Below are 27,157 nucleotides of genomic sequence, written 5' to 3' on the forward strand. Positions count from 1 at the left end.
ATGCGCATTCATTTTCGAAGACTATTATCTACAATTCTCTTAAATTTTACGTGATTATGAATAATTCGTAGTGCAGACTTTACATTTTATTGAGACTTGTATTTGGGAGTTTGAAGTCGGCTCTGGTTTTGTTTTTTTGTTAGCTAGTCATATTTCAGGCCCTTAAACTGCAACTCATTTAGCCAAAGGATTGGCTCAGATTGAAAGCGTAGTTACGTGATGTGTGCGTTCATACAGTTGTGAAGGTCGTGCCTTCTAAGGACTGGGCTTAATTCTCAAGTATTAAATGTCCTTTTCTGCTAAATTTTCTTCACACATAGCTTGGGCCAAACCAATCCGTCGCCATCATTCCTAGCTTTACCATGAGACTCTAAAAAGGTTCACACTCTTAAGCACCCTGCATGATGCGCTTTGAATGGGCTGCTGTACCTACCAGAAACACATGGAAAAGGTCCCTGCACTTTCCCTAAAATGCTGACGCTCAGAAAACGCATGGTGTTTTTTCACCATGTGGTTTCATGCACCCGAATACACATTGTGTTTTCTGATGTGTGGGGGTGTCATTAAAAATGAATGGCACCCCTATACATCTTTGGGTGTTTGCAGGTTCAGGACTTCATGTCATTAAATGGCTGTCCTGCACCCACAACAGTGTTTTTTTTTTGTTTTTGTTTTTTTCTTCATATGAAGTCCAATATTAAATAATTTGGTGAACAAATTTATATACAGTCAATGAGATGTCTTGTTTTTATAAAATTGGTTTGCTTTACAGTAAATGTCTGTACACACTGGTGCAAATAGAGATACTTTTTACATTGCATCAGCACGCATGTCATGTAGAAAGAAGACATTGAAGATATTCAAGCAATGTTTAATATGGTCTTTATTTCCATTGCATATGCCTGCTGGATCTAAGTTATATACTTTATTGTTAAGTCAGAACATCTTTTATTAAGTAATCTGGCAAACCCTATGAGTAGTAGTTATGACATGTAAAGCAAGCAGAAGAAAAATCATGTAACCTTTTTATGTCTTAAACATGTGTATTGACTTTATATTTTTTTCCCTTGCAACCGACTATACAGCAACCAGCTACATTTACCAATGCCTGGGTGATGTGGAGTGGTACATAGAGATGAAGCTTTCGTCTTGGCAACAGTGAGTGAAGTTTTCGAAAAATCCCCATGGAGAAGCCAGTGCTCTGAGAATAGGTCACTGGAATCGGGGACTCACAGGTTGGCCACTGGTGAACCATTTGAACAGACTCCTGTGTCATGTTAAACCTTTTTGTCTTTGCCTGTCCAAGTTTAATTTAATGGTTATGTATGTTTCATCTCTTCCAAAACAAACATTTGTATGAAGAGTCAAATCTTACGAGGAAAACATCTCTAGCTTTTTACCAACACATTTTATTGTTAAAGGAGTTGAGCATTTAAGATTTTACTTATCCATGAGGAAGGGACATTGCAGAAAGCTTTAGTGTTTCTAATCTTGATACCTTATCTGGTTGAGGAGCTACACTTCAAAGACACATTTTGTACTGTCTTGAGGGAGATTTTTATTTATTCTCTCAATCTTGCTGTAGGTTTGCAGTTGTAATATACATTATGCATTCACTTCTACTCGCTGTCTTGCTGTACACCACAGCAGGAGTATCTTGTACATTTAGAAACTAACATAAGTAACCTACATGAGGGTTTAAACCAACTGCATTGCAGCAAGCTTTAAAGTGGAGGTTCACCCTAAAACTAATTTTTAACATTAGACTAAGCATAGTAAGGGCATTTACTTTTGGCAGGTCTTTTTTTTTTATTTTTTTTTTCCGTACATGCCTTTTTTATATTCTGATTTGGTCCAGGGCTTCCGCGTTCTGATGACTCCGGGACTGGGCGTTCCTATCCCTGCCTCAGGGTTCCCATGACTGCGGGACTGGGCGTTCCTATCCTTCGGTTCGATGATTGACGGCTTGTGAAACGGGTGACCTGTCGCACAGCGCGCGTCACCAGATTTCCGGAAATAGCCGAGCTGCGAGTACGCACTATACGGTGCCTGCACCCGCTGTGTAGAGCTGACTGCGCAGGCGCCGTATTGTTCTGACTCGCAGCTCGGCTATTTCCCGACATCTGGTGACGCGCATTGTGCGACAGGTCACCTGTTTCACAAGCCGTCAATCTTTGAACCGAAGGATAGGAACGCCCAGTCCCGCAGTCATCGGAAGCCCTGGACAAAAACAGAATATAAAGGTATGTACGGAAAAAAAAAATTACCTGCCGAAAGTAAATGCCCTTAGTATGCTGGCTCTGCTAGATGTAATGTTAAAAAAAAAATGTTTTGGGTGAACCCCCGCTTTAACTAGTGTTGATGTATTTCACTTTTGCAGCCAAACTGGCAAAACACCTATGTTATATTTGTTACATGTTCCCATTCACTTACCTTACCATAATTTAAATATTTAAACATGATTGCCTACCTATTTTACTTGCTGAACAATCCAACCTAGCTTGGGTGGTATATTGTATGTCCCTAAAAATTCATCCCCTAATTTCAAATTGCAAACGTTTCTGAACTATATAAGCTGCCTGTAGAGTTCTAAGTCTATTTTGCTTCAAAGAAACAACCAAAAAGGTAAGAATTTTTTTTGCAAGATATGTTGTGTGAATATTAACATATAACATTGTTGGGATTTCTTAAATTTGACTGCAAAGGTTGAATTACAATTTTAAATATCTTCTAAATTTCAGATATTGTAGGTGAGGTTTGAATGGTCACATCTGAAAGTTGAAAATTATTACAAAAAACGCACTGTTCAGTGCTTATAAAGTAGACAGAACAGCTTTTGGCAAACAAGATCTCAAAATGCCTTGAACAACCATGGTAATTGCCCTCTCTGGACATCTCCTTAAAGGGGGAACTAAACCCACAAATGTAACTGTTTCCCCAAATACTTCCAAGGAACACTTCTGGTGATGGCCGTCAAAGTAGCTAGGTTGCTTATGTCTATTCTCACCTGAACTGTCAAGTCATCAAGTAGCTAGTGTCAGCTGATCACATGTGCAGCAAGATGGAAGCTTCCTTGGCTGTGAAAGAAAAAGTGTTTAGTTCTGCTTTGAGTTGCAATTTAACCACTTCCCTACCCGTCCATAGTCAAATGACGTCCGCAGGAAGAATCTCCCATCCTGGGCAGGCGTCATATGACGTCCTGGCCGTCTAGGGTGGCACGTGCTTGCAGCATCGCTCGGGAGCCGATGCACATGGCCGCGATAGTCGGCGGGCACCCGAGATTGCCTGACACTGAGCAGGGACGGGGCGATGTGTGTGCAAACACACAGATCCACTTCCTGTCAAGGGAGGAGAACTGATTGTGTGTTCCTCGTACAGAGAAACACTGATTGCTCACTTCCCCCAGTCAGTCCGCTCCCCCCAGTTAGAATCACTCCCTAGGTAACACGCCCCCTAGTGTTAACCCCTTCCCTGCCAGTGACATTTATATAGTAATGAGTGCATTTTTATAGCACTGATCGCTGTATACATGTGAATGGTCCCAAAATAGTGTCCGATATGTCCGCCGCGATAAAAAATCGCAGATCGTCGCCATTACTAAAAAAATAAAAATGCCATAAATCTATGCCCTATTTTGTAGTCGCTATAACTTTTGCGCAAACCAATCAATATACTCTTATTGCGATTTTTATTACCAAAAATATGTTGAATACATATCGGCCTGAACTGAGGAAATGTTATTTATTTTTTTCAAATTGGAATAATCTAGCAAAAAGTAAAAAATATTATTATTCAAACTTGTTGCTCTTCTTTTGTTTTATAGCACAAAAAATAAAAACCGCCGGGGGGGGGGGTTTAATAGCGCCAAAAGAAAGCTCTATTTGTGGGGGAAAAATTACAAAAAATTTATTTTGGGTACAGCATCGCAAATGTCATTCAAAATGTTACAGTGCTGAAAATTGGCGTGGGCAGCAAGGAGGTGAAAAAATGCCCTGTATTGAAGTGGTTAAAGAGGAGTTTCCCAAATACGGCGATGTCTGCACCCCAGCCGATTTTCGGACCGGGTGCTGCCGCCGCCATCTCCACTAAGGGAAACGGATTTCGGCTTCACAGCCGGTTCCCTACTGCGTGAAGAGCACTGCACTTTCTAAGACCCCTTGCACACTGAGGAGTTTTTCAGGCAGAACGGCACTAAAAATAGCACTGCTATACAATCTGAAAAACTCCTTCACTGCATACTCAATGTGAAAGCCTGAGGGCTTTCACACTGAGGCGATGCGCTGGCGGGAGAGAAAAAAATCTCCTGTCAGCAGCATCTTTGGAGCGGTGAGAGGAGCGGCGTGTATACCGCTCCTTCCCATTTAAAACAATGCAAAACCATGAGTCGCTAGCGTCCAAATCCCGCGGCAAATCCGACGGTATAGCGCCGCTTTTTTTAGTGGTGCTATACCGCCACCGCGGCTCCCGCCCCAGTCTGAAAGGGGCCTAATTGGCCCTGCGACGGAGATGGGGGGCTAAGTTTCCGAGGGACGGCACCGTCTACCAAAAGTGGGGACGGGGACCAGTTAAACAGGTTTTCGTTCCCTCCTCCCCCTGAAAGGTGCAAAATGTGTCACCGGAGGGGGAAGCAAATAAGCAGAAGTTCCACCCTTGGTAGCATTTTTGTAATATGAAATTCAATACATGGTACATGTTGGTGTTGCTAAACCCAGGACCCTGCATTTACTATATTTGGTCTCCCACAGTACACAACATGAAAATGCAATTATTTTAGTAAATATAAACTGCTAAATACCTTTTCTCATCAGAAGTATATAGCAATCTTGTCACTTTATCAGTGTCTACTTGTAGGAGGAGTTTATTCTCCTGACTGTCCTATGGGGCTGCAGAACCCCTGACGCTTTGTCTGAACAGTGCTGATCGCATGCACTCTTCCAAGGGGAAAATAAATAAATAAGCAATACACATCAAACTGAGCACGAGCAGGGACTCCAAAGGCTCTATTATAAGAAGATGGATTGGGGACAGTGAGAGAAGTGGAGGTTTAGAGAAGACAGGAGCGAACAGCCTTTTTACACAATGCGCACAATTAATTCCTTAGGTTACACAGTGAGTATAACAAGCGTGCTTTCCTGCATATACAGACTGATTTTACTGTATCAGCTGTCACAAAACAAAATGGCTTTCTATTCAGTCTCTCTAAAGGAAGCAGACATTATTTTATTTTTTTATTCTGGGGACACTAATGTTTAAACATTGTATTTATCTACTGGTCTTTTGAAGTGACACAAGCACATTAGTGCAAGCTCACAGGCTACTGCATATCTCGCCAGCGCATCACCTCAGTGTGAAAGCCCTCGGGCTTTCACATTGAGTATGCAGTGCAGGAGTTTTTCAGGCGGTTTTTCAGGCGGTTTAGCAGCGCTATATTTAGTGCTGTACCACCTGGAAAAACTCCTCAGTGTGAAAGGGGTCTTAGGCCTTGTTTGGTAAGGTAAAAAAAAAAAGAAGCTGATTTGTGTTCCCCCCCCCCCATCAGCTCCTCCTTATGCTGCAATAGCAACAGATGGGGGAGTACATATACAGTGGCTACAAAGCATTGTAGCAAAAAATTAAGGTGTCAAAACAGGTGGCAAGGAGGTAATACACCTGTCACCAACGCCCTCTGAAAAGCGATCTGAATGTGAATCGATTTTCAAAGAGCATCAATAATGTAAACTAGCCCTAAGTCCTGTGAAATGTTCAGCTTTACTGAAAGTAATGTAGCGGCCCTGGTGATGAAATGTTGTGCAGAAAATGAAATAATTTGCATGAGTTTCGTGGTTAGAGATGGGTAATTAGCCCTAAAACGGTTTACTCTTAATCGTTACAAAATGTAGTACTTTTGCACTTTAAAATGTTCCTTTTTGTATTTAAATACAGGTCAATGGATCCTTTGTGTCTTTACCACAGGTAATCACTGGCTGTGCAGACAGCAACAAATACCTGTGGCTGCTGGTAATCTGTCATTATGGGGAACGGGCCAGTGGCGGCACCCAATCGCTTAGAACCATAGCAGGAGTTTGATTCCTGCTGCTACAATTTGCACTAGTCTAAATCCCTGGTGTGAATGTGGCCTAAAGCTGGTTAACCACTTGACCTACGTAAGATTTACCTCCCTTCACGTCCAGGCCATTTTCACAATAGGGCACTGTGTTGCTTTGTCTGACATGGCATGGTCATTCAATGCTGTACCCAAAGAAAATGTGTCATCCCCCAACACACACAAATGGCTTTGTGTTAGTGCTATTTTTGCTATAAACCAAAGACTGGCAATTTTTAAAAAAATAAATAAAAATGTAACAATATTTTTACTTTCTGCCATAAAACATATCCATGTAATACAGATGTCTAAATTTAGGCCAATATATCTTCTGCTACACAAAATCCCAATAAGTGTATATTAAAAGGTTTGCACAAAAGTTATAGCCTCTACAAACTATGGTGTGTGTGTGTGTGTGTGTGTGTGTGTGTGTGTGTGTGTGTGTGTGTGTGTGTGTGTATATATGTATATGTGTGTGTATGTATATGTGTGTATGTGTATATATATATATATATATATATATAGAGATAGATAGATAGATAGATAGATAGATAGATAGATAGATAGATAGTAATCAGAAACTTATTGCGATATTGCAGTGGACAATCTGACACTGACTCTTTGTGAGAACCAGTGACGCTAATGGTAATTGGTGCTAAAATTATGCACTGGCTAGGAAAAGGTTAAATATCTAGGGCAAACAAAGCGTTGCATGTGTGCCTAACCAGAGTTTTTGTGTAAACTGTGTGCTGCTTTTACCGAGGGAAGTGAGTCATCACTTTCCCCTGTAACTTACAGTACTTCCAATCAATGGGTATAATGCATTCTGAGATTAGTCTGATCTCGAAAATGACTTTTAGTAGTTATGGAAAGATATTGAATGGAGTTTTGAAGGTTACATTTAAAACTTGACCACTGCTAGAGACTCCTCTGTTTTAATACAGTCCCTATTTTCTTGGCTATGGGAGACCTTTTAAGAGTAGTTTATATTTGCTAGTATGAGATATAATGGTACTTTTTAAGCATTGTTCACTCGGTGGTGAGGAGTGCACTGTTCAAGGTTTCATTATTATATTGCTGCAGGTTTTTAATTAAAAATGTATACACAAGCAGAATCTGAAGTGGTGGCTTCTGTATAACTACCTTGCCATCACACACCACATTTTGCAGTGTGGCACATGGAATCATACCGCTGCTGGTTAGTTATTCTTTTACATTAGCACACTAAAATATGCTAGAGTAGGCTCATAGTTACATTTTATCTGCCACTGCTTTGTGGGTAATCATGTTCCTGAGTCCCTGTTAACATCTATGTGGGACCAGTCAGTAGTTGATGACATTATTAGTCAACTTGTGCTTAGTGAGCCTATCAGCAATGAGCCTTTTGTCTCCAAAACCATACTTTATGAGAGAAAAATGTTTTTACTTTCCATTCTTGTGTTTTGAAGCACTACCACTTCCCTGTTCCACAGCCACAAGTTTTTCATACTTCAGGTGTGGATGTACGTGCTCCTCCAATGCACACATGGGGGAACAAGTATCCACAGTGACTTTAGAGCAGAGAAATGCTAACGACTAGCTAACATTCAAAGTATAACGTTGCACTCTTTTATCAGTTGCCTCCCTGCAAAGTCTCTGGGCCAGATTCACAGAAGAGATACGACGGCGTATCTCCTGATACGCTGTCATATCTCTGAGAGTATCTATGCGGCTGATTCATAGAATCAGTTACGCATAGATAGCCCTAAGATCCGACAGGTGTAATTGACTTACACCGTCGGATCTTAGGATGCAATACTTCGGCCGCCGCTGGGTGGAGTTTGCGTCGTTTTCCTGCGTCGGGTATGCAAATTAGCTTTTACGGCGATCCACGAAGGTACGCGCGTTCGTTACGTCGTCGCTAGTCGGTTTTTCCCGTCGCAAAGTTAGTCATGCTTTTTCATGGCTTAACTTTAGAACAACCATGTTAAAGTATGGCTGACGTTCCCGCGTCAAATTATTATTTTTTTTTTTGCGTAAGACGTCCGGGAATACGAAATTACGTTGCGCACGTCGCCATTCAAAAAACGCGTTGGGGCGCCGTAATTTCACGCAATGCACGTCGGGAAATTTCCTAACGGAGCATGCGCAGAACGTTCGGCGTGGGAACGCGCCTAATTTAAATGGTACACGCCCCATTTGAATTAGGCGGGCTTGCGTTACTCCGCCGCAAGTTTACACTCAAGTGCTTTGTGAATCAAGCACTTACGAGGAAAACCTGCGGCGGTGTAACTTAAAGACGTTCTGTTACGCCGCCGCAGTTCTTTGAGAATCTGGCCCTCTATTCTCATGTTAGATCCACACAGTGTGGCTTGTGGTGAACTGCTGAAAACTCCCTGGATAGTCCATCCCACTCATTGCTACATAGCTATATTATGCACTTGCAGGATTGACGGCGCCTCCATAGAAATTAATAGGATTTTTTTTGGTGTATGTGGGGGGGGGGGGGGGGGGGGCAGCAGAGTTTATGGTGACCGCTGTGTAGCGTCCCTGGGGCCTCTCTACATGGAGAAAAAGTGAGTTTTAATGTGGTTGTAAAAGCAGAAGGTTTTATAGCTTACGATATTCTATGCAGTAAGGTAAAAAAAAACTACTGCATGCAGCCCCCCTAAATACTTACTTGGGCCCAATCTTGATCCAGAGGTGTGCAGGAGAGCAGAGGCTTTCTCGGGTATCTCCTTCCTTTATGGCTCAGATACAGCAGCAATACAGCCATTGGCTTCTGCTGCTGTCGGTCACAGCTGGTGAGGAAGGGGCGAGTCCGAGCTTCGCTGTATGTCAATGGACACGCAGCTGGCTCGAGAACAAGCACGCACCAGTGCCCCCATAGCAAAAGGGGGAGAGGAGGTTCAGGGCTGCTTTGTGCAAAACCTTTTGTACAGAGCAGGTAAGTATGACATGTTTGTAAAGTCGTCGTCGTCCCTGTCCCCCCCAATTAAAATAATCCCTTTAGGACTTGAAATGAGGGGTATAGTTAACCCTTTAATGTTTTAGAAAAACAGTCCTATAAAACACTATATAGTACATTAACCCTAATTTTAAAAATATTTCCATGGATACCAGTGGTGTCATATTTTTTGGCCTCATGTACAGTTACACATGTCTCAGTAGTGGTATTAAATAGATGCTAAATCCTGCTAGTTGCACTGTATATTTGCAAACCATGGCAGTTAACCCCCCCCCCCCCCCCACCCCTCTTCGTAAGTCATGACAAATTCAGGGTCCAGTCGCCACTCTGCCAATGTTGCCTTAATCTTTTCCACTTTTTTTTTTTTCCATAATGTATCATTTGCGGGCACTCGGTGGTGGAAGAGAAGCAAACGCCTATACGTGGTACACAGGGGGTTGCATCATCCCTGACAACTGGCATGCCATCAATGAGCCAGTATGTTCAGTACACCGTGCATTCACTTTGCTTGCAATTTTAAGGTTTTAAAGAGGTTGTAAAGGGGAAAAAAAATATTTTCCCTAAATGGCTTCCTTTTCCTTAGTGCAGTCCTCCTTCACTTACCTCCATCTTTCGATTTTGCTTTTAAATGTCCTTATTTCTTCTGGGAACTCCTCACTTCCTGTTCTTCTGTCTGTAACTCCACACAGTAATGCAAGGCTTTCTCCCTGGTGTGGATAAAGCCTCTTGAGGGGGCAAGCAGGAGTGTCAGGACGCTCTCTACTTTGCAGATAGAGAAAGGAACCGTGTGTTAGTGGGCGTCCTGACACTCCTGCATGCCCCCTCAAGAGGCTTTCTCCACACCAGGGAGAAAGCTTTGCATTACTGTGTGGAGTTACAGACAGAAGGAACAGGAAGTGAGGATTTCTCAGAAGAAATAAGGACATTTTAAAAGCAAAATGGAAGGATGAGGTAAGTGAGGGAGGACTGCACTAAGGTAAAGGAAGGAAGGAAGAAAGCTATTTAGGGAAAACATTTTTTTTTCCTTTACAACCCCTTTAATTTACACTGCATTGTGGTCTGGTTTACTGTTCTTAACTGAAGAAAATGCATTTGGTTTGTCTTTAAGGGCTCGTCCACACTTGCGCTTTTATGGTCTCTTAATCGCTACCTTATTTTGGCTGCAGAGGCAGAAAGTTTACCCCCGTCGCTTTTGGCAGGTGCTACTTCCCATGGAGTGTGACCATTCAAGTGAATGGGGCCATTCTGCAAGCACAATGCAGGGAGGGTTAAAGCAGGCAGTGAGGAGACGATACATCTCGTCGGCATCTGTCAAATGCTCTCTGGGAAGCGATCAAAATGCAAATCGCTCTTCAAAGAGCTAAACTAGTTTGAATAAGCCCTTAAAGTGTCTAGCCTCATATTTCATGAAAATCTTTCTCTAAAGTATTCTTTGTCTATATCGGTAAATGATCAGTAACCAGAGGACATGGGGTTTCAGTACTATGGGACTGATTTATGAAAACTACTGTTCATTGGAAACAAATTCTTGTTTCTAATTCAGAGAGCTAAATAAATTCAGACATAATAAGGCTCCATGCACACTGAAGCTAATAAACTGCAGTTTATTGGCGTTTTTTTTTAAACTGCACTCTGTTAGCCTACGTGTCCATGCACACATACAAGTTTTTTAGCGTTAATGAGCAGTGGCGATTATAGGCTTTTTTCTGAACACCCGAAAAGCGCATTCAAAGTGCCGGTTTTCGGCATGAACGCTAATAAACGTTCAAACGCAGCTTGCCAGTGTGTTTTTTGTGTTTTTTTTAATCGATTGAAAAGAAAAAAGCAAGGAAAAGGCTAAACGCTACACTAATAAACGCTATTGCAAACACGCAAAAAAAAAAACACTGAAAGGCTCCCTGCAAAGCTACTGGCGTTTTTTTTTTTTATAGCTTTTTTTTTTAAGCTTCCAGTGTGCATGGAGCCTTATACTGTACCTGATTGCTTTCTGTGGGAAACTATCTTTAGGTCCAGTGGTCATACATTTAAGCCATCAGACGTATATATGATGGTAATGGCTTTTCCCCAGTTTACAGGCTGCATATGAGTTCAGGGGCAGCTCCTTCATCCACTTTGAGTCATAATAATTTGTTCTCTAATGAGCATGTGGTCTTGTTGGAGATCGATAACATCTGAGACATGTTCTCTTTGTGACAGATTCCACTTAAACCCTGTGATCTTGATGACATATTTCTTAAGCAATTTGTTGGTTTTTACTATACATATAATGTATAATGGAAGTTAAACTAAATATTAAACCATATAAACTGATGTAGAGTTCAAGACTAACCAGTTGATGCACCATACTGCTGGCATCGTGCAGCCTTTATATATTGATATATTGAACTATGCGATTTTTTTAAAAAGAGAGAAAATTTGCAGCAGCTTGTATTTTACATGGTACTTGAACATGTAGAATAAGTGATGAAGGCCTTTGTGCCAGAAAAGGCTGTCATTTTTCTTTACTGAATATTACTTATAGTTGATAAACTGGATATTTATAGTTTAGTACCTGAGCTCACAATTTAATTTTACCATAACTTTGTGGTCCTTTCCTATTTGGCTTGCCTACTGATGACATTCTGTTAGGGAGCCAAAAGTAGTTAATTGTTAACTAGAGCTTCACGATTAATTGCGAAAAGATCGCAATCTCGATTCACCCACCCTCGCGATCTCCAGGCTGGATGACCCGCGATTTTTGGGTTTCACATTGTATCCGCTAGTTCTAATGTTTTGACGTGCACTATTATGCCGCGTGCACACGATTGGACATTCCGACATCAAAGCCTGGGATTTTTTTCCGACGGATTGTTCGCTCAAACTTGCATACACACAGTCACACAAATGTCAAGAACGCGGTCACGTACAGCACTACGACGAGCCTAGAAAAATTTAATTCAACGATTCTGAGCATGCGTTGAATTGATTATGAGCGTGCGTAGGATTTTTGTGCGTTGGAATTGGCTACAAACGATCGGAATTTCCAAAAATAACTTTTGTCTGTTGGCATACACACAGATTTTCCAACAAGCTTGCATGGAACATTTTGTTTTCGAAAATTCCGACCGTGTGTACGCGGCATTAAAGTGGTTGTAAAGGCAGAAGTTTTTTTTATCTTTAATGCGTTCTATGCAGTAAGATGAAAAAACATTGTGTGCAGCAGCCCCCCTGATACTTGCCCCATCTAGATCCAGCAATGTTGCAGGTGTCTAGGCTGCCCGGGGCTCCCCTCCTGATTGGCTGAGACACAGCGGCAGCGCCATTGGCTTTCAATCAGTGAGTTAGCCAATTGGGAGAGAGGGGCGGGCTGAACGGCAGCTCTGTGTCTGAATGGACACTGAGCCTTGGCTCGGGTGACCCCATAGCAAGCTGCTTGCTGTGGGGTCACTCAACAGGAGTGAGGAGCCAGGAGCATCAAAGAGGGACCTGAGAAGAGAAGGATCCTGGCTGCTCCGTGCAAAACCACTGCACAGGGCAAAAGAGAGAAATGGCTGCTAATGGACTGTAGGAAATTGATTGTGGTGATTAGGTGATTGTGGTGACTAGCTCCAATAGGTAATGACTAAGACTAATGACTCTACCTCTTTGTCCCCTGCTCCATCTGTCAACCACTTGTCATATTAAGCTTCAAGAAAGGGATTTTTGGAAGTGCAGCCAATCGGAATTATTTCTTCACATTGCATTGTGTGTGTGTGTGTGTGTGTGTGTGTATTAACCAGAGACTCGCTCACCTGGAGCAGCTTTTCTTGTTTCAATACAAGTTAGAGTTGTCTGGCTCAGAAATCGAGCTGGCTATACGCAGCCCCCATAACAATAAATAAAATATGTGATGGACTGCTGGAAGTAGTTAACCTTTTGTGCTGCACATGTGAAAGCCGTGACCAACCATTTGACAGGTTGACAGTTCAGTTGAATCAGTAAGCACACTAGTAACCAAGTGCTGGTTTACACAGGGGCGGTTTCAAAGTCACTTGACTTTCATCCAACTCTGAAGCCACCAGCCCCATACAGCGTGGCTTGCAAAACTACTTCTGTATAGAAGTCAATGCAAGCCACTCAGTCAGGCGACCCAAAGTAGTACGGGAACCTTTTTTTCTATGTCTGAGCGTTTTGAGTCGCTCCTATTAGAACGGTTCCATTGCAATACATGGAGCGCGACCGTCAGGTGGCTAAGTCAGCTGACAGGTCACACTTCAGAGTGAGCTCATGCAGTTTACTTAATTTTAGTAGAACTGACCCTTTTAGTCAGGAGGTTGCAGTAAAAAGGAGTTCTTTACTCAAAGCATTCAGTTTCATTTTTTTTAACATCGGAAGTCTAATAACAATACAAACGCTACATATCCCATGGTACTTTGCTACCTGCAAGCAGTGATTCCTGTAGGGCCAATTCACACAATATGCGGTGACTGTATTTTTTTATTGCATGGCAAAATGTCACCGCAGGAACACATGGGAAACGGTTGTGTGCCATTCTCGCTGTAAAGCAGCCTAGTGCTGCGCTGCCATAAAATGCAGATATGCTGCATTTTATGGCAGTGCCCTGGCCCAAATCAAGGCTGACAGAACAAAAATACAGGGAGCAGTGCGATCTGCTGAATCGCACACCACACACTGCCCTCTAGCACAGCCGGGGATGTAGAGCTGTCACAGCGGTGAAGTGCTGTGGCACCTCGCCTAATGAATTTGTCCTTACTGACTCCATCTCCTAAAACTCCTTCCCTTAGCAACTCTGTAGTTCAGAATGCATGCAAGTTCTGTGACAGCAGTGCATATCAACAGGACATAGTGAATGTCTCATAGTAACGCCCCTTTCACACTGCCACGACTTAAACGATTTTACTGTGATTTTTGAAAGTCGGACCAAAGTAGTACAGGGACTAAATTGAAGACGCACATATATGAATGGTTATCATTGGAAATCATGGGGAATAAGTCCCAAGTCGCAGGACAAGTCGCACAAAAGGGGCCTAAATGGTTGGGGATCTTTCTAAAGTAAATTTATGAACTTTGAGATTGTTTGTTTAAATGAATAGGAGTAGGTTAAAAGTAATTGAAAATACAATGCGGACATGAAAATTAAAATTTTACATTTTTGACTATAGGTATGCTTTTAAACATTTGAGGACAGGCATATGTCACATCACTCCCATCTGTAACCACTCTTGGGGGAAGCCAATGTGTGAGCACTGTTATCCACCATGTCTTCCCCAAGCCTTCTAAACAAAGAGCCAGTTTATTGTACTTCAAACTTTAGGAGGGCTGGCCTATGGCCCGTGGGAGTAGAAAATATGCTGGCGTCATTGGGAGTAAACTATTCCCCATGATTGGTATTAGAGGGAGTAATAGTGTGCTATCATTGCTATCGATGGGGGGAATACTGTCCCATCGGTGGTAGTAATGGGATTAATAGTGCCCCATCTTTGATTACAATGGGAGGAATAGGGCGCAATCATTGGTGTCGGTACTAATAATAATGCCCCATCATTTGTGTTAGCCGTAGTAATAGTGCCCAGATGTTGGTATCAATGGTATTGTTAGTGCCCCATGGTTGGTATCAATGGAAGGAATAGTTCTCAATCATTGATGTCAGTAGTAATAGTGCCCCCCCATTGGTATCTATGTGCCCCGTTATTGGTTGCTGTCAGAGGGGGGGGGGGAATTGCCCCATGGGTTGGATAAAAACAAAGGGCCACGGTGATCCCCAGGCCACAGTTTGGAGACAACTGCTTTAAATCATCAGCTGATAAACAGTCAGGTGTCTGTAAGGTTAAAGTAGTTGTAAACCTCAGACATTAAATATGAACAAAGCACATACTTCTATAGTGTGTGTACTTGTCTCAATAAAGAGGACAAAGTGTAATTTCGGTCTGCCGCTTCGTACCTCTGCTGTCAGCATAAATCACTTGTGACAAGGTTTCCTGACGCTAAGAGAAATATGTGATGGGAGGGTCTTCCAACAAGCAGCCTATAATTGACAGCATCATTGCTGTTGCTGCATGAAGGGGAGCACGTCCCTTCACTCCAATCGGCTCTCAGAGCTCTCATCACTAAGCACTGCAGAGTGCCCCTCATCCCCTTTTTTCTGAATGCTCAGACAAGCTTTTAAAATTTTGGCCTTTTAAACTGACGTAGAGAAGACTTCAGATAAACGGGTACAACTTATTTAGGAGTATTTGTTTCATCTGTGTATCGCTGGAAACCAACCTAATTAAGTGGTCTTGCATAGCAAGAGCACTTATTGTAATCTCACATATATATTATTCTTATTATAGCCAAATTTGACACCCTAACTCCTCCCACAGTTTTTACACTACATAGATGAGTAATATATCGAAACGTGCGGATTGTTCCCGATCGGTGTGCTATTACTTTGTGGAATATTTTACCGAGTCGTTCGAAATATCGTCGTCTTTGCGGCCAAATTTTCCCATAGGAATGAATGGTGAAGCTTAGAGTGTGGGATGTCAAAAACTGAAAAATCAGGACATGATTTCTAAACTGCGACCACTCACCCATTTTCAGGCTGACCTACACAAATCTATATCAAAACGTTCAGCTATCCCTGCTGCCACTACACGTGTTCACGGCTAAGCGATCGTCCAAATCGTTTTCACAATACGGCCATTTGTTTGCAGCCCATGCCATCTATTGACCTCCATTGACTTCCATTGAAGTTAAAGTCTGGAAACCTAAAATTTTAAAGGCAATATATAAACTGTGACTGTGCCTTCAATTTTAATATTTCAGAGACATACTATACATCAAAATGTAGGTCTGGGTCTTGTGATTCACACACATATTCACTGTACAACCCTTTGAAGAAGAAATTGTATCTTTTCTAGTTGGTTATATGTAAGGGTTTAGTGTATAGCTGGTTCAGATCAATTTTGCAGTTAGATTGGAGAGCGAAAGCATAGTATAAGTCAATTCTTCATATTTGTCTGGTTTCTACTGAAATCTTAAAGAGTAAATAAACCCTCCTATCGTTTTCAGCCAAGGAACTGCCATCTTTGCCTCGGTTTTATCTACAACTGCCATGATGTTGCACATGTGATCAGTTTATGACACCAGCCATTGGATGGTTTGACAGTTTGGTTGAGAGCACAACCAACCAATGGGAGTGTTGCATTTCTGGCATGTGCCGGAAATGAAACTGTTTTATGGGTGGGTTTACTTCCACTTTAACACCTCAATAAATATCTGACTAAACTTTCATAATGTAGCATTGCTTTGAGTATAGGTACACACAGGAGCCAGGCAAATGCACATGTGAAACATTATGAACCTGTCATGTTTGCTACCAGGCTTTAGGCTTTGTCCAGTCATAGCTTGACTTGCATGTGTCAAACTCTTGCAGCATCTGATTGGCCAAATCAATTCAAATGGGAAACGATTCATTCATCCCTGCCAAAACAGCTACAGAATGTCTGTCACCCTAAAAGCAGGTGGGATCTCTTAATCATGTGTTTTCCTCAGTGGTAAGGTATTAAACCTCTGAAAACTGCATTGATGGTGCCATTGTGTCCTAGCTATACAAACATTTACCAGTGTATATTATAGTTCAGTTAATGTCCAAATATCTCTTAAATTAAACTTGGACAGTTTGAGGCGAAGGTTTGGACTTGGCTGCAGGAAGCTAACTTTTAGTTTCTGTTGCCGTCTAGTTGGTTGGAAGGAAAGAAATTCTGCAATAGTAGTATTTTTTTTTTTTTTTATAAACCCCAATTGATTTATTTCCCACAAATTAGGACCCACAGTCCACTCATACTTGATCAAGAATACATAAATACCAAAAACTATGTAATCAAGGCGGAAAGAAGAGTGTTGAAGGAGCTGGGATTTTGTGTCCATGTAAAACACCCACACAAGGTGAGCTGATGCATTACTATTTGTGAGTACTTGTCATTAAATTGGTATCATTCTCCTTGTGTTGCTGTGTCTTTAATTTAGTATTATGAGCAAATCGTAACCACACTCTGTATAGGGTTGTGGGTGTTTTTTGTGGTGGTTTTTTTTTTTTTTGTAAGGTAAAACGCTTTAATCCTTTTTTTTTTTTTTTTTTGCCACGTTCACGTCTGCGATTTATGAATTTCATAGTCCCTGCAGCAGGGATCATGGGTGCGTGCAAAGAGCTGCTGCTGCTTAGCCCAGACCACATCATTGGCCATTTAATTACAGCTGAAAGGATTTGGTGGTCTGATATTCAGGCACCACTTCTTTCAGCGGAGATTAAAAGATTGGTTATCTGGAATTTTGACATGTGGCCAGAACCAAAGTGTATGGGTGCAAATTTTTTTCCCCAAATGTCATTGCATCTTTTGTTTTGTGCATATCGGGGGAAGAGGATAGTCAAGATAGTGGAAGTGTGCTACTTAAATATAGGTGATCTTCAAAGGTTCTGTCCACCCAAATGTGATATTTTAGTTATAGGTGAAGCCTAGTGGGCTGAATTATTCCCTGGCTTAGAAACTACAGTGAGACCTTCCTGTTTGAGTTTTTGAGGTTGATTTACTAAAGCTGGAGATTAAAAATCCTGGGGCAGCTCTGCAAAAAAAAAAAAGTTTTTCCAGGTTTTTTGTCAAAGCTTAATTGAACAAGCTTAAGTTAGAAGCTGATTGGCTACCATGCACAGCTGCACCAGATTTTGCACTCTCCAGTTTTAGTAAGTCAACCACCTTTCTGTGTGGAAAATCTGCCTAACCTTGTAAGGGCCCTTTCACACGGATCGGATCCGTATTGATCCGCCCCGTGTGTGTCCGTCGGCTCAGCGGGGATCCTCCGTAAATCCCCGCTGAGCTGTCGGCGGACAGGGCGGTCCCCGCACACTGTGCAGAGACCGCCCTGACTTTGCTCTGCTCTCCCCTATGGGGAATCGGATGAATACGGACTGTGTATCCATATTCATCCGATCCGTTCCGCCAGACGGAAGTAAAATAGGGTTTTCTTCCGTCTGAAAAAGCGGAACTTTGCGGACGCGGATCTTTACGGACGTTAGCGGATGCATCATCCGCTAACGTCTGCAATCCCATAGGGATACATTACAAGTCCGTAAACGGACTTGTAATAAACGGTCCGCACGTGTGAAAGGGCCCTAACTGTGTTTCATCAGTGTAGGCAATCTGTCAGATTTTGAAATGGAAGTGGCGTTCTGTCGCCGCCATCTTGCTATACCCCGCACTCATCCACAGTAAGGATACAGTGAGAAGGTGGCAAGCAGACATCATGTTACACCCTCCGGAGTCTGGCATTTCACACTTTTATTTTTACCACTAAACGGAGCTTATATAGTGAAATACAGTATTTGGAAATCCGTATTCCACCAATGTGGTTCGTGATTTTAATCTTAATTTAATTGATCATTTAATTCTATTATTTTTATTTTTAATTTTTAACCCTTTGTTGATTGTTTTGTGCAAACACCCTGAGCGCTGTACTCCATCCATTTTTTCGGAAATCCGTATGACTGTTTTGATACATTTTAAAATCAGCTGTGTTCTGTCAGATCAGCAGACTTGCTTGAATTGTAAATTCAACATCAAAACAGACGGATTTAAAAACACTTAATGTCCCTAATATAAGCTCCGTTTAGTGGTAATCATAAGTGTGAAATGCCAGACTCTGGAGGGTGTAACAAGATGTCTGCTTGCCACCTTCTCGCTGTATCCTTACTGTGGACGAGTGCGGGGTGTAGCAAGATGGCGGCGATGAAGCATCACTTCCGTCACAAATTCTGAACAGTCGCAGAATCTGGCGAAACGCCTGCTTTTACTTGTCAGAAGCCCCATGTTCTGTCAGTGGCAGGTGTGCAGAGCTCAGAATATCGGCACACAAATGTCATCACTGGAGTCTTCAGAATGTTTTAAAATTTTTCAGTTTTTATTAGACTGAACCGTTTATGTAAGGCATAACTATGCATAATTGCACCTTTTTTTTTTTCTGTAAAACATTTTTGAAACTTGTTTTTTCAGATCATTGTGATGTACCTTCAGGTCTTGGAATGTGAAAAAAATCAAACTCTGGTTCAAACAGCTTGGTAAGCTTGTTTTTAAATTCTTAGTGAGCCAGGGAAATAGTAGCAGAAATATTTATTAATGTATATGTGTTCCAAGAAAGAACTATAATCATTAGAACATATGGCTACATACATGTTTCTGCTTACTGTTTTCATGGCTTGAACTAGACCTCGGTTGGAGATCTCTGTTTAACTTTGTTCTTTTTTCTACTCTTTGGTTAAAGGGTAGTCCATGATGGTAAGTCATAGAACTGTACCCTCACCACCACACCAACCTCTGGATGGCCTGATTGGCTGCCCTTCTCTTCAGCCAATGCAGTGCAAGCTTTCATCCGAGATTCACTGAAGTGGTCCATATTCATCTGGCCGCCTCTCCTAAATCTGTCCTGGGGTCCAAAGGATTTGTATATTTGCTTTCAGAACTTCTATGTTTTGTGCACTTAAGCAGGGAAAAGTATTTATTTAGTTAAATTTCACTATATGATGTTTAGAAAATAGTCATGTATTGAAAAAGGAGATAATCCACTTAGTACTTTGTAACAAAGTATCACTTCTATGAATAAAAGGAAGGTGAGTTAACAGATAAAGTTATATTCATCTATGCATTGGAAGGCTTTTTTTTTTTTTTCTCCCCACACTGTCTTGTTTTTCAAATACAGTGGTAAGACAAATTCCCTGACATGTCTGATCCAACAAGCACACATTCTTTATTGCTTGGAGCCTGTGACTGTAAGAACAGTTCCTTAGCTTGCACCAAACCATTTCAGCAATGTAATCCTCTTGGCTCTTTCAGAGCAATTTAAATATTGAGGGTTTATTTCTAATGTACTAATGTCAGCTGTATTGTTTCCTACTTGTGCTTTGTATTTGAATTTATTCAAAATTGATTCTAAAGAGCAGGAAACTGCTATGGCATCATTTGTAATTTTATGCAAAGTATATTTTCTTTATTGAATACATTCCCTACTGATACATGATTTATCCATGACTCAAAATTACCATAAACTTACAAAATAAGTACATGTGTGCCTCTTGGAAACTGAGTTAGTTGTAGGGGACCATTCCTATCAAGTTAAATGTGATCTGTTTTATATGCAATATATAGCCAAACTGCTTTTTATATAAGGCTTTACTAAAACGTTATTGATAAATATAAACTTCAGTCTTTAACGCTTAATGTGAGCTACTGTATCAAGGTAAAATCTCTTCAGTTAATAATAGTAAACCCTTTTTGACTAATGTTAAACAGCAGTTCTACTGAACTTGTGATTTCTAGTATTGTGTTCCGTTTTCATTTCTAGAAAGAATCTTATTGTGGTCAGAGCTATTTATAATTATGAATTCATATATATATTGCTTTCTTTTTGCTTTGTCCATAAAATACTGGTGTTTCTGTCAGTTTTCAAACTGGCTAAAGAACAGTAATTTTTGTAAAATGAAGTTAACTACTTCCGTGTCTTTTGTTCTAAGCTAAAAATGGAATTGTGTATATAATATGATTTTATGCTAGATTTCAGAGAGAAGGAAAAAAAAACAAAGTATACCGAGTCTCCAAAGGATTTGTGCCTGGTATGGCACATTTTACAATTAACCAGTTTTCAATTTTTGTGTTTTTCAGGAATTACATGAATGATTGCCTTCGTACAAATGTGTTTGTCAGATTTGATGCTGAAACGATTGCATGCGCTTGTATTTATCTTGCTTCAAGAGTATTGCAGGTAGGATGTGCCCTTCCTTTTGTGTTTTGACACCTTGGGAGTTTTTCTGAGGTTAAGGCCTGGTTCACACTGGTACGATTTGAGATGTCAAATCGCATCTCGAATCGGCGGCATTTGTCAGCAATGGCACCGTCCTTATCGGTGCGGCGCTGCACCGATTTAAAAAAGTAGTTCCTGTACTACTTTTTGCGATTTCGGACCGCGATTTACATTGACATCTGTGCAGAAACCTGCACAGATGTCTCTGAAATTGCGGCTGAAATCGGGTCTGCTAGCAGGAGTGAAATCCTGCGAGTTCAGCTGAACTCGCACGGCTTCGCTCCCGCAGCCCAGTGTGAACCTGGGCTAAAAGTGAAAAAGATAGTATTGTTTTGTGGGAGACATTAATGATGGTTGTGGTATGTTTACCGTAGTATGTAGATGACTTTAGCCTACATGCTGTTCTTAAGATTTTGATGTTCTAGTTGGAATGTTTTTGTCCTATCAAACTGCAATGCTAACTACTACTGCTAATCAACTATGTGTCTAAAGAAAATCAGAAGATCTCACGTTTTTAGACAAAAGGTGCTAAAGGCTAATGTTTTTTTGCTAATCCTCTGATCAGTATCACTAGGTGTTTTGGTATTATATATTTGTTTTTTGACACTAGTTATATTTATGTATTACTATTAATTGTTAGCGCACCCACCCCCCATATGTTTCACTGTTATAATCATTTGATTATTTTGGGTAGCAGCTTGAGTATATTTCAGTTTAATTTTCTTGGCGCGAGATACCACACACAATCCTCTGATCAGGAAGTACCCAGCTACTTTGGCTTCCAAATATCTTTTTATGCTCCTCCTTTATATACTGCTATTATTGTGTATGTAATAAGTTTGCTGTTGAGCCCATGCTTAAAGCAGATGTCCACCCAAAAGTGTAACTTCCGCTCATCTGTCTCCTCCCCCCTCCAGTGCCACACTTGGCACCTTTTGGGGGTTACCTGTTTTTGACAGGTACCCTGTGCCCACTTTCGCTGCAGCCAGTTCCGGCTCCTTTCTCCGCCGTTGGGCCAGTAAGAGTGCGCTTCGCACATGCACAGTAGGCACCTGGCTGTGAGCCGCAATGCTTCACTACCAGGTTCCCGCAGTGGTAGCACTCGACAGCAAATGAAAACATAAGCTACAGTGCTGACATTAATGGACTACAGGACACGTAATTGTCCTATTAAAAGTCAGCAGCTACAGTATGTGTAATTTTTGGAGGGGAGGGCGAAACTCTGCTTTTTAACTGTATTGTCAAATGTGTGATTTTAGGGTATGTTTGCCAATGTAGGGAAGTCCAGTAAACTACTTAATGCAAAGCTTAAAGGTGTAGCGTTTTTGGTTAACATTTGATAATCTCTCCTTTGTTTCAGTTTCCTTTACCCAATAAACCTCACTGGTTTTTACTTTTTGGCGCTACTGAGGAAAACATGCAGGAGGTCTGTGTCACAGCCCTAAGACTTTACACCCGGAAAAAGGTAAGGTTCATCTATTATAAAGTTTATAATATATTGTCATTTAATCCTTTGTTCCTAACATTCACAAGCCTATTCCATAAAAATGTTATATCGTATACGCTTGTGCATATTTTCCAGCCAGCGAGCCACGATCTGCTCAAATTTTACTTCTACTTGGATTCGGCTGAAAATGGTTGATCTTTATTAAAACAAATGTGAAAGACCTTTTATGTAAAATGTTTCTAGCGGTCACTAGACAGTGAGTTGCAAATAGTCTATTGACCACTCTTGTAAATGCCATTACTTAAATGAAACCCTTGGGACAGGCTAGCATGTGTCCTAATCTTAATTCTTTTTCTTTTACTGGCTATAATGTATGTTCAATAAATTGGCTTCTATTGAGCTATGTGGCTTGTATAGTGGCAATACAGGCACTGGTCTGGGAGAGTGTTTGAGGAGTGCTTTGTCACTTTGTACCACCCTCTTCATGAACTGTAAATGTAATGTTGACGTGGATAAGAGATGGGGTGTGTTTGTAGCTACACTGTTCCACAGGCTTCTGCATATAATTGCCTGCTACCCTGCATAAGTTTGTCAATAGAGGAAAGTGATTTCAGAAACAAATCCTTGTGCAGTGTTTATAAATTTCAAAATGACAACTTGGGATCAAATATTTACCTGGTTGGCTGCCCTTCAGCCGGTGGAATCGGGAGGTTCAGTTCCTGGTTTCCTGTTTGACTTTGGACACTTTAGCAGCGAGATGTCCCCACCATAATTCTGGACTTTGTTCTCTTTCTCACCTGGCAGGTTTTGGGTGTTCAGCCTACAAATGCATGTTTTTATTACCTGCAGTTTTATCCTCCTAAAACAAAAAGCCAACCGGGATTATTTGATCACCGCCTCATAGGTGGCACATCATATGTGCAGAGATCTGTCCAGCAGAGTCTTGGTCCCCTTTTACACTGCCACGACTTGAATGTCGCGCGATTTTTGTGGCTGCGATTTCAGGAAATGTCTGTGTAAACTTGAGGTCTACGGACCTCAACTCGCATCAAAGTCAGACCAAAGTAGTACAGGGACTACTTTGATTTTGGTGCGACTTGAAGTCACACACATATGAATGGTACTCATTGGAAATCATGGGGTGCAACTTTGCAGTCCCAAGTCACAGGACAAGTTGCACAAGTTTAAAAATAAAAGTATTCAGCATCTACCAAATGCTTAAATGTCTGTTTTGCGATGACTGGCCCTTCTAAATTCCTGCAGAGAATCATAATGTTTTTATGTTGCGCTTTTTATTTATTTATTTTTCTCTACATGCTTTTGGTAATTTACTGTAAATTTAACCTATCTGATAATTAATGCAGTGTTTTTCTTTTCTTATTCTGAACAGCCAAATTTTGAAGTTTTGGATAATGAAGTAGAAAAGCGAAAAGTGGCCTTACAGGAAGCCAAGTTAAAGGCTAAAGGATTAAACCCTGATGGAACACCTGCTCTTTCTACAATGGGAGGCTTTTCTCCTGCATCCAAACCATGTATGTTGTGTTTTTTTTTTTGTCTAGTCTTATCTCCAGCAATTAATGTGTGTAGATTGTTTTTGAAAATTCCTTATTTCTGTCTTGCTCCCTATCATGTAATTTATAACTATTTGTATACAGGGCAGAGAAAGATCAGGTCTTTGTCAGAACAAAACTATTTAGGTGTATTGCTTGTAGTAAGGGTTCTGAAAAATGTATTTGCATATGATGTCATAATCTAGGCTAATGACAAGAAACAGGAAGTGGGCTGTGTAAGGTATTTACTGGCAGGATTGTTTTTTTTTTTTTTTTTTTTACCAAAGTTAAAATGAAGGCAGAATATTTAATAGATGGGGGGAAAAATGACTGAAGGTCTACTTTAAACTTCTCCAAATGTCTTTTAGTTACAGGCAGTAAAAGCACAAATATGTTTTGTTTTCAGGCTAGTCCTCTATTTTTACAATTTCCGAATTGGATTCATTTAGAAGAATTACAGCAGCTCATGTTGTACCCACTTTCTTCCATGTACAGCACAAAAGGTGGTTAAAAAATAAAAAAAAGGGAATTTTGCATTAACTCTATACGATTTTGTTATTTTTCTGCAGCAACTCCAAGAGAAGTGAAGATAGAAGACAAATCTCCATTATCTACAAAAGTTAAACGTGAACCTGATGAAAAGCAGTCATTGAAGAGCCCTTATAATGGGTATGTAATGTTTTGGATAAGTTTTAGATTCCAGCTGTTGAGAATTGCTTCTTTGGAAGTGGACCTTCACCTGTATTGCACCCCACCCATCTTCAAATTTTATATAAAGTGTTATAGATTTTATTTACCTTTTTGCGTTTGTTGGTCTGATCTCGCCCCTTTTCTCACTTAAGCGAGAATATCTCTTCTGCTCTGAAGCCACCTGGGATATGCATGTCAAATATTCCAGGATGCTTCATGTTCCATTTACTGACCCAGTAGCTGCCTGACCTAATGTAGCAACTATGGTAGTAATAGACGATGTGTGCGGATCATAGCAGGATAGAGCTGGATTTGCTGGCAGGGCACTTTACTGTATGACTTGTACATAACACTTGTAAGGGGGAAAAGAACCTTGCGAGAGCTAGTGAAGTTCCTCTTAAAAATACTAATCTAGTTTGGGTAACTTGAAAGACAATACTCTTTATTTCTCTTTACAATTCGCTCTTTGTTTTTATTTAACCTTATCTTTGACAAATGGGAGACTTTTTTTGTATTGTATTATTATGCCATAGTTGTAATTTGCAAAGTAATTTTCATTTGTCATTTCTATATCCGATAGGTTGCGAAAAGAAATGAAAAGAAGTCGAAGCGGCAGTAGATCAAGATCGCGGACAAAATCAAGATCTCGATCTCCACGAAGACAGTAAGTTAAAGCAGAACTACTGTATCTGAGCACCATAAAACACCATTTAATTAATTTTTTATATTGAAAGTAAACTCCCCCATCCATGTCTCTTCATGCTTTATTTTGTTGATAAATCACTTTAAAAAAACAAACCCATAGCATTTCTAGAAAAGTTAAAAGCCCATGAAGATGTCGGGCAAATGAGGAAATGTAAAAAAAAAAAAAAAGTTTAAAACACGTAAATACAAATATATCTCCCTATCTATTTATGAACACTAACAGCATAAGGATCAACAATAAATAAAAATCACTTTAACATTCAGTATCGACATGTTTTTTTTTTTTTTTTTTTTTGCAACTTTCTATGTTCTGTACTGTTTTGAGCTCATACGGACAACTTGTATGTCTGTGCCACTGCCACATGAATGATTCATTCATTAGGGAGTTGTAAACATTGTGTCTGAGTAGGCAGAGCCTGCTTGATTGCACTCTGCCTTCAGCCTTTCTGTGCTGCCTACACATTATGTACATGTCAGCCAGCAGGGTCCAAGTTTTTACAATTGTACAGCATTTTCTTTCTTTCTTTCTTTCTTTCTTTCTTTCTTTTTTTTTTGTGATTCACATTCTAGAAATCAACAAATTTTACCATAATTAATCCTGACAGGGTAGATAATTTTTCAGCTGAATTCTTAGGTTTTATGTAAACAGTTCAAATTCCTAACTGGCTGAGGCTCACAAAGGAAAGGAGTGAATGGGCTGTATGCAGCCTCAAAACATAAGGTTGACATGCCTGGTTTATGGCCATGTAGGATATGGTGTTGATAAATCAAACATCACTAAACAGGTTTTTTTCTTTTCCTCAAGCTATAACAACCGACGGAGTAGATCCGGAACCTTCAGTTCAAGGTCAAGAAGCCGTTCTCGAAGCCACAGTGATAGCCCACGCAGACATCACAATCACGGGTCGCCACACCTCAAATCCAAGCATCGAGGGGATGACCTAAGAGGTTCAAACAGACATGGACATAAACGGAAAAAGTCACATTCCCCTACTCCAGGCAAATCCAGAGAACACGGGGATCCTGCCAAGAAGCACCGACATGACCGCAGCCATCATCACAGGGATAAACGGGAACGATCACGCTCTTTTGAAAGGTCACATAAAGGCAAACATCACAGCAGTAGTCATTCTGGACACAGTAGACACAGACGCTGAGCTCTCCCATCACCTATGAAGCAAATAGAAATAATTTGCTGGATATGGACTCTTGTCATTGTGATTTTTTTTTTTTTTTTTTAATAAATTACATTAAAAAGACATTTGACAGGCTGTTTTGGTTTTCTTTCATTCTATACTTTTTGCACATTATACCATGACAGTATATTTCTTATGGAATCATGGTCTGATGACATTGATCTAGATTTGTGTATTAAAACAGCTTCTGTTTCTGAATTGCTGTAAAATGTTGTATTTTTATATGAACTGGTTGCAGACACTGTTATATTTAAGGATTATTTAAAGAATTGTGAAATTTTTCATACTGGTTTTAGTCTGCATGTGTACAAAGTTAATTTTATTGGGTAATAAATTAGAAAATTCTAATGTGTGCTGCATTTTTTAAATGTGAATAGATATGTATGGGGGATGACGGAACTTGCGTCAGGACCAGAGGTCACAAGGTAACTTTTTATAAACTGGCATATAAAGTACATTTTATTGATGTGGTCTGTGATTTTGTCACCATGCTACAGCAGTGAAATCACGTTCCTTAACCACTTAAGGACCGCCTACCACAGATGTACATCGGCAGAATGGCACGGCTGGGCACAATCACATACCTGTACATCGTCTTTAAGTGCCCTGGCGCGCGCCCACGACCGTGTCCGAATCTCCGTGAACCCCAATTGCCACCAGAGTCCCGCGATCGGTCACAGGAGCTGAAGAACGGGGAGAGGTGTGTGTGTGTGTGTGTGTAAACGCACCTTC

The 27,157-nt window shown here is 40.7% G+C and overlaps 1 protein-coding gene across 1 annotated transcript in view; it reads left to right on the top strand.

Annotated features, from left to right (window-relative positions):
• CCNL1 (cyclin L1) overlaps positions 1-26,773 on the top strand; it is a 37,609-nt gene extending 10,836 nt beyond the window's left edge. Inside the window, exons 4-11 of the mRNA XM_040349232.1 lie at positions 16,817-16,937; positions 19,037-19,101; positions 20,699-20,798; positions 22,198-22,302; positions 23,675-23,816; positions 24,404-24,503; positions 25,105-25,188; positions 26,035-26,773. Coding sequence (XP_040205166.1) covers positions 16,817-16,937; positions 19,037-19,101; positions 20,699-20,798; positions 22,198-22,302; positions 23,675-23,816; positions 24,404-24,503; positions 25,105-25,188; positions 26,035-26,386 — 1,069 coding nt within the window. The 3' untranslated portion in view covers positions 26,387-26,773. The remainder of the gene's footprint in view (positions 1-16,816; positions 16,938-19,036; positions 19,102-20,698; positions 20,799-22,197; positions 22,303-23,674; positions 23,817-24,403; positions 24,504-25,104; positions 25,189-26,034) is intronic.
• Positions 26,774-27,157: the final 384 nt, after the last annotated feature.

This window comes from Rana temporaria, chromosome 4 (genome assembly GCF_905171775.1).
Source record: "Rana temporaria chromosome 4, aRanTem1.1, whole genome shotgun sequence".
Taxonomy (NCBI): domain Eukaryota; kingdom Metazoa; phylum Chordata; class Amphibia; order Anura; family Ranidae; genus Rana; species Rana temporaria.